The sequence below is a fragment of the Frankliniella occidentalis genome, unplaced genomic scaffold, assembly GCF_000697945.3.
Source record: "Frankliniella occidentalis isolate FOCC.00 unplaced genomic scaffold, Focc_3.1 Scaffold480, whole genome shotgun sequence".
Lineage (NCBI taxonomy): Eukaryota > Metazoa > Arthropoda > Insecta > Thysanoptera > Thripidae > Frankliniella > Frankliniella occidentalis.
The window spans coordinates 49,177-57,634 of NW_026267598.1; the positions used below are offsets into that span (position 1 = coordinate 49,177).

Here is an 8,458-nt window from a genome sequence, read left to right on the forward strand (position 1 = left end):
GTGAGGATAAAGACTCTGGCACTATTTCACTATAGTTTATTAAGTGAGTACACAACACAGGATACAGTCAAAGGCCAGGGGTCATTAATTAGCGGAACCGGTATTCACCCGGGGCCTAACAGACCAGGGTCAAGGGCGGAACTCTGCAGTGTTACCAACACGTAACATTTAAACTCGATGTATCGTTCTGCAGTAGTACCAACTAGAACATTTATCACTGCTATTAGATAGTTAATGAAATAATGTTTTATTTTGACGAATTACTTTTTATTTTATATTCTGCTTATCAATATTTGATTACTGAAACTGTGATATGAGAGTAGTGTATTACTAGTCATTTTGGGAAATGATGAAATCAGTATTTTATTTCAAGATTTTTATTAAAACCTTTGGAATTTTCTTATAAAAGAAATCTTGTAACTTGTTTCTCCTTTCCACTCTTATGGAACATGACCCACGCTCTTATCATAAAAAATTTCCATTTCAACCTGTTCATTAAAAAGAAAATAGACTGTTTGCTACTAAGGTATTGGAACATTGAAATGATAGCTCTCATCTAACTTGTACAGACCTTGTCTCAATTCACTTAATCAGATTAATATTACTCTTATTAAACTCATACAATTATGCATGGGGATGGAAAATTTAAAAATCTATAGCAATTGACACATTATACACAATTCTTAACCCATCAGAGAGAAGAAAGATATAACAAACCACAAAAATCAAACAGATCAACTTCAGGAAACAAGACCACAAACCAGTGCCTCCAAAAGGGCAGGTGGGAGTGAAAACTGCTCAAGCCTCCTGCTCTTTTGGAAGCACTGTTACAGTGTTATCAAGAAGAGGTTGCAAGTTATCACAAACTAACACAGGAACAATGACCCAGAACCAACACGCTCACGAGGCACAAAAGCATCAAAAAAACTTTTCACCTCTGAACAAATTGATTACCATTTTAAAAAGTAGTTCTTGTATACCTAAAAACAAGAACAAGCAAGTTGAAATCCTATACAAATAGTTTTTCTTTATCATCTCCTTCTAGTTGTACTGCTTTTGGCATAATAAAATTAGGCTCAAGCAAATAATTTACCCTAGAGCCCTTATCAGAATTTAGCGCTATCCAGCCTCGGAAAAGTTTGACAATCACATCTCCAGAGGTGTAAGCCTATCTCAACATGTAGTGACACCTTAAAATAACTGAGATGAATTGAAATCCAAGCAAATAGTGGTTTAGAATATTATCATAACATAAGAATTAATCATTTTAACCAATATCAGAATTCAGGTAAATCACTATAAAAGTCAACTTTTCAGGCTAAAATCCACATCAAATGTTACTCAATATTACATTATAATAAATCCAAGAGCTAAAGCAAATGAAATACCAAGGCGGATACCAAGGGTGGTCCTGAATGGAAACATAAATCGACAGGCACACTTATGACCATAGAAGTCAGGTAATGAGGTTAAAATCCCCATCAAATGCTATTTCTATACAATGTCCAAGTGTAGCGGCTGCTGTTAAGACCATAATATTGAATTCAAATGCTAAAACAAAGAAATGAGAAAGAAAAGAGTGATCAGAGATCTTCAACAAGAAGAGCAGCACCACCACCATCTACAGTATGTAATTCACTTAAAAACTCAACATTTTAGGCTGAATTCAACAACAAGTGCTATTTGTCCAAGTCCATTCCCTCCTTTTTAACCCATAATACTGAATTCAAATGCTAAAACAAAGAAATGAGAAAGAAAACAGTAATGAATGATCTTCATGGGCATCAAGCCCAAGGCCACCCTCCCTGAGGTAAATCACTTAAAATCCCAACTTTTAAGGCTAAAATCCACATCAAGTAGTATTTCCCTACATTCTCTATGTCTGTCCCCTGCTTTTGGCATGATAAAATTAAATTCAACCGTTGAAACTCAAGTGAAATTAATTATGGTGCTTGGCCGCTATTCAACTTCGGAAAAGTTTCAGAATTACATCCAGAGAGGTGTTGGCCAATCTCAATATGGAGTGACACCTTAAAATAACTAAGATGAATTGAAATCCAAAGCAAATAATAGTTTAGAATAATAACTTACCATAAGTTTTAGTCTAAATAGTCAAAGTAATAAAATTTGTATAAATCACTCAAAAACCCAACTTTTCAAGTTGAAATCCACAGCAAGCAGTATTTCCCTACATTCTCCAAGTGTGTGCCCTGCTTTTAAGCCGATATTAATAAATTCAAGAATTTAATTTACCCCAGATCTTATACCAGACTTGGCCACGTTTCTTCAACTTCGATAATGTTCGACATCACCATCTCAGCTTGAGCATGCCAACGGCAAAGTGCACCAGCATTAAAAAATGGATTGAAAGGTCTTGATAAGAGAGACACAAGTTACAATTGTACAAATTCATTAACATAGAACTAATCAGTCAGTCTTTAAAAAGAAAAAGAAAAATCACATGCCCATATGGGCGGGGTTAAAAAAAAATCACTTCCATATTTGACAGATGACCGAGGAATGGGTATGAACGCCCAGCTCATGAAACGCTTCCAGTCTCAAAAGTTCCTGAAATCAAAAAGAAGACAAACAAAAAATTAATACAAAGTGTAAATTGAGGCAGACAGTTGAAAAATTCATGGCAGGGAAAGGCTAATAAATACAGAATAACTATGCTCGGTAGGAATCCAATGTCATTATGAATTTAAATTACTAAATCAGGATTCATGTAATCTTAAAACCAGAGCACTTTTTACGATGTAAGAGACAACAAGGCTTGTAAAACAAAAGCAGAAATCTTTTCAAAACAATAATAGACCACTGTCAATAGAAACAACTTACCAATCTCTGAATACAGGTGTCATTTATTCGTTTAGTAGAGGCCTTGTTGCAAATGTTGAGATTAATAGTTGTACGAACTGGCCAAGGACATTTCAGCTCAGGAGGGGTTAACATCGAGCAGCTTCTACTGTGAGCGACAGACTTGTCTGTAAAAGGAGAAGAAAATAACAATAAGTACACAAAGATTTGTTGTTCATCAGATTTCATAGGTTATGAGGCCTATCATCCTTCCGAGGTGAGCAAGAAATGCTAGCAAATGCATTATCGAAACGAACAGATAAAACGTTTAATATTTAAATTAATAAATCGGTGAATTGTGTAGTTATAAGCGCAAGCGAGAGGAAAGCAATGAGGGTGACAGAAAATGTACTCACATAAGGGTAAACATCACAACAAATGCATCACGGTCTGGACGAACAGTACTGCACTATCATACTGACATCTAAATCCGCCAGCAGAGTACACGGGATGTCTAAAATGCTAAGCTCTACCGAAATAACTGAATCTGAACATTCTACACCATAACATAGATTGTTGACATTGAATGGCTCGACGCCTCGGCATCTCAGCTCATGCGGCGCGGCTCATGCCAGCTTCGGCTAGGTGCATGTTTTCATCTGACCGATAGATGGCGCTGGTAACTGCTCCGAACACTAACCTTGTCAGCTAGGACGGTCAACGATAACAACTAATTCACGAACCAAAACTTTTTAAAAAAGACACACAGACCTGAGGGTGACACTTCCAACTCCCCTGGGAAATGAAGAAAACTCCTGGGAATCCCAGGGCTCGTTTTTACCGTGTGAGACAAAATAATCAGAGAAAGTAATCACAAGAGTTTAACAAGAGTTTGTTCTGCCGTTAACTCACTATAGGTTGTTATTCGCAGGACGACTTGTTTAGCAGCGCAGACGACACTGACGCCTTGCAGATAAACGCGCCGACACACAATAACAGTAGCTAACATGGTGCCGTTCGTGTACGGTCGCACCGTCGCGCCACGAAGAATAAGACAGAAAGAATTACCACTTGTTCGTGGAATTTTACCGTGATTACTAGAGTGTCGACCATTTCCTACGCAGCATTTTTCTTTTGTACTTAGCCATGGAGGGCACCGTAGGCGGCAGCCTGAAAGCCAATACTCGACAACTACTACCACTTCTCATGGGGCTAGAGAGGTTACACGATACTTCGTCAACAAAGTGCAGTGCCTATTCCACAGTTAAAAATAAGAGCTCGAGGCCCAGCTCTGATGCAGTGAGTTTTGAGTGTTTGTCCTGGATGGACAACGTCTGCCGTAAATACAACTCTTGGGCCTTTTTTTTGCTGTTCTGGTGAGTACTGTCACTTTGCCAGTGACGAACCGAAAGCATGCACAGGCTTTGAGTCTAGTTTTTTGCCTTAGGCCAAACTGTCTTTGTTGTTCTTAAATGATTCTTCAAAACATGTTGTTTTCTTCAGAAAGATTACTGTTCATCCCATAGTTAATGTTTATGACAATCTTAAATGTGTCTTGTCAAAACTAGTTAAAACCATGCTTCTCTAATCTCAGATGCAGTGTGAACATCAATGATTGTTGAATTATAATTGCGTTTTCTCCACTTCTAAAAGAACACTAGATTACGGTTTTGTCTAAAGAGCACAAAGTTAAGAAACACCCCTTCAAAGAGTGTGCTTTTAAAACAAATGAATTGAAAATTATTTATAATATTTCACGGAAAGACTGTACGAGATAACCCGTTCTTTCAAAGAACGGTCAAGTCTGTGTTTCCTAACTACAGACCTGTTCTGTTACGGATCAGTACCGTAGATGGAAAAAACAGGAGGTTCCGTACCAATTCTGTTTTGGGGTACGGAATTTTTAACAGTGCATTGCTGTCAAAATCGAACAGCATATCTCAATCTTTAATAGGTCCTGAGTTACACTCATAGCTCAAAACGGCGTATGCCCATGTACAATCTGACAAAAAGGCGAATGTCCACAGGAATTTTGACAGAGTGGCGTATGTCCAAGAACCAGTTTGACAAAGAGGCGAATGTCCACAGAACTGAGGAGAGAGGGCAGATAACCGTAGGAAACGTCGCGTGGCTAGTAGGAAGCAAGATATGGAGTACAGACAGGCTACCTGCAGCGAGCGCGCCGCCGTAGCGCAATGGTCGAGGCATCGGGCTTACGACCACGAGGTCGGGGGTTCGATCCCACCAATAGATCGAAGTTTCAAGCACTTTCACCAATGAAACCCGTCGGCGGTTCACTATGACATACATAGAACAAGAAAACAGTCGCCAAAAATATCTTTTTCTTGCATATATTACCTAAGAATAATGTGGGTAAAAATTACGGGACACATTGGTTAATATATTTACAGAAATATTTGGTATTAGTTTTACAGAAATTTCGTGGAGTTATTTTTACAAGTGTCTGTAATTTTACAGACTATGGTAACTTTACCAGACTTTTACTTGGCACTAAGTATACCTAGACTTTTTCTGTAAAATCTCCCCCAAAATTTTTAACAGTGCGGATAAGAGATTCAGTCGTAGAAATTACAACTGAGAACAGAGATATTTGAGGTGTCGGATAATCCATGATTCGATTGCGATGGTCTAAGAAGTGATTCTTGGTTTTTGTAATGATTCAACGACGGATTGATGAGTTAATGAATGATTGTAGTCGATTGCTGCGATTTAATGCTGATTGTAGAAGGCTGTTCTTCTGATTCAACTTTGATTTTAAGTGATTGTTACGATTTTAAGAGAAAAAGATTGAAAATGGTTGTGTCGATTGTAAAAGATTCTGGGGTTCTTAGGGATTTAAGTTGCGATTGTTAGTGACTTAAATTAGATTCTTTTTCAAAGTGTACAGCGATTGTTTGAAGTGAGGTACCGTACCCCTCGCTGTTATGTCTTATTGATAAGAAGCAAAGGCGCAAGTAGTAGATTTCTAATAGTTAAAAACGCGCAACCATTGGCTGTCCGAAATTCTTGGCATTTGATTTTTTTAACTTTGGAATATTTACAATAAAGTTCAAACGTGCGGCAAAATACCTTCATTTTTTACAGTTTTATGTCATCTGCTTCGTTATCCACTTAATAGAAAACAATATTCTTTGTCGAGTCGACGTATGCCCGATAGCGGGCCGATCCTATTGTCATTCACGAAGGAGCAGGACAAAGGGACGGGTCGACCAACGCCCAGGGAATGACGCATTTCTTACTCAAGTGGCACTTCGACATCAGTAAGAAATCTGTTCGCGATATAATGCGTTCTGCGTCATTTTTATCTCGAAGTGCCTCTAGCTCTGTTTCTCAGACTGGGTATAAAAGGCGACATTCACCTCAGGCCAGCACTTGGTAAACCCTGACCGGTAAGTGCGCTACACGTTATTCGGAGAAACTTTTTGTCTAGTAGATATTTGTGTATGTTTGTCGAAATCAAAGCGCACCCAGCACGCATTATAATAATCGTACTTGACTTTTGACTTACAAGGGAAGGTTTTCCGGTGATACAGTCAGATTTCAAAGGCGTTTTAAAGAGAAGTTGTTTGCACCTCTAGATTAGGATTGGCACTGGTTTTAGCTGCCCGTAGGGAGTTTGGGGGTCATTTCACAAGAATTTCATCAAAAATTTCCCAAATTCATCGGTTTTTTGACATCTTTGCATGCACATATCTCCGAAACCGTTTGAGCTACAGCGCCCAGATTTTGCAGGTAATTATCCTTCAATTAGTACTTTCCATGACAAATATTTGAACCAAATCAATGGGGTTCACCAAAAGTGGCCTAGGGTCGCAACCCCCTCTCCGGACCCGTTTTTGCGACCCGAATCGATTTCGTTCAAATTTTCTACAATGAAAGGACGTGCTAAATTATGATTTCCCTCAAAATCTGGGCGCTGTAGCTCAAACGGTTCTTGAGATACGTGCATGTTAAAGTGATAATCAGGCTAAAAAGTTTGACCAATTTTCGATTAAATTCGCGTAAAACGACCTTCAAACTCCCTACGGGCAGCTAAAACCAATGCAAAACCTAATCTAGGGATGAAAACAACAACACTTTGAAGCGCCATTGAAATCTGAGTGTATCACCGGAAAACCTTCCCTTGTTAGATCAAAGCATACGTGAACAGTGTGCTTTCCTCAAACTATAAACGGGCGTTACGATAGTAATCTCCAGGGGTGTGGGTATACAATTACTAATATGTTGTTACATGCTGAAACTTCTCTTTACGGAGCAATAGTAAACTATGACACATTGTCCTATTCTAAAGGGAAAGAGTAATTGGCTGTCTTAATTCGAAATAGTTTCAGGTGTACTTCTGAAGTTAGGCATTTTTAAAAGCCAAAAAGGATTGTTACTTCTGTCAAAATCCTGTAGAGGTGGCAATTTTTTTCACAACGCATTTCCGTAAACAGGAATTTGAAAAGTATAGACAGTATCAGTATGTACGCCTGCTTAAATGCGTACTCTCCACGATTTCATTTTGAAAGAATACTGTTATTTCTCCCATTTGCCACTGACTACATTTGTAAAGTTGATTGTACCTACTTGCAGAAGCAGTACTTACACTGTTAGAAAAAATCCTGGGATTTCACGGAGGAACACTCGTGAAAAGTATTGCCAAAGTCCTTTGGGATTTCCCAAAGAACTCTGTAGATTTCACGTGTCGAGTTTAGCTTTAAAACATATAGACGAATGACAACTTCCACCCTCAACATCTGTTTTAGTACACAAAACCTAAAAACGGAGTCCTCTGGGAATTTATAGTAGAGGTGGAAAGTGAATCTTCGGGAAATCCCAAGAAATTTTTAACAGTGTATTAACCAGCGAATGCTTGTATAAGGTGTGCCATATTTAAAGTTTCACAGAATTTTGTAGTCCAAAACGAAATGGCGCAAATGATGGTCCTTGGTCCCTTTAAAGAAGCAAGAGCAATCAAGATTGTTTTTAAGGTCATGATCAACTATTAATATTTCTTGGGAACATTTTTCCAATCGTCAACGTCTATAAAAGCTAATAATCATTCTAGAATGTTTGATACTTGTTATTGGCCTTATCAGGAAGCAGATACAAAGCTAGGTTCAGGGGAGGCAATCTTGTAGAAACCCTGAACGCTTCGTCGTCTTTTCCTCTCACTGTAAAATGCTTGCAAACTATATTCTTTGCAACGTTGCAAAGAATTTCTGAGCATTGTATTGCAAAGAATTAGTTCGTATTGCAAAGAAGTTCTTTGCAAGCTGGCAGAATCCTTGCAAACAATGTGTTTGCATTGCAAAGAAATAGTTTGCAAGCTTGCGAAGAACTAGTTCGTATTACGATGCTTGAAAATTCTTTGCAAGCTGCAAAGAAAATAGTTTGCAATACGAACCTATTCTTTGCAAGCATTTTGCAGTGCTTATTTAGTTAGCCAAGGTGTTATAATGGAATGACAATCCCAGGTAAAAGAGGCATATGTGCCGTTAAATATAATACACAACCAGTTTTTTGACAGTAGATTTCATTCACTTTCGCACCTGCACACAATTGCTTTTATCAAATCATTTTTTAATCGACAGTCCAGCCCTTACTTATTTGAACTCCTCATAGTCTGTCCATTTCCTGCCCAGTTGTAGTGAAT

The 8,458-nt window shown here is 38.3% G+C and overlaps 1 protein-coding gene and 1 long non-coding RNA gene across 4 annotated transcripts in view; one reads left to right on the plus strand and one right to left on the minus strand.

Annotated features, from left to right (window-relative positions):
• Positions 1-7: 7 nt before the first annotated feature.
• Positions 8-3,951, minus strand: LOC127751426 (uncharacterized). The gene is made up of 3 exons (XR_008012128.1): positions 3,216-3,951; positions 2,842-2,987; positions 8-2,568 (listed from the first exon to the last, which is right to left on the minus strand). It is a non-coding gene; the product is annotated as an uncharacterized LOC127751426 (long non-coding RNA).
• Positions 3,952-6,061: 2,110 nt separating this feature from the next.
• Positions 6,062-8,458, plus strand: part of LOC113214045 (procathepsin L-like) — an 11,216-nt gene continuing 8,819 nt past the window's right edge. For 2 of the 3 annotated variants that reach the window (XM_026433296.1, XM_052274976.1), the window contains exon 1: positions 6,489-6,552. In XM_026433296.1, the coding sequence (XP_026289081.1) occupies positions 6,504-6,552 (49 nt within the window). In that variant the 5' untranslated portion in view covers positions 6,489-6,503. Of the gene's footprint in view, positions 6,210-6,488; positions 6,553-8,458 lie in introns of those variants that run through there. The other variant, XM_026433297.2, reaches the window with a different exon arrangement.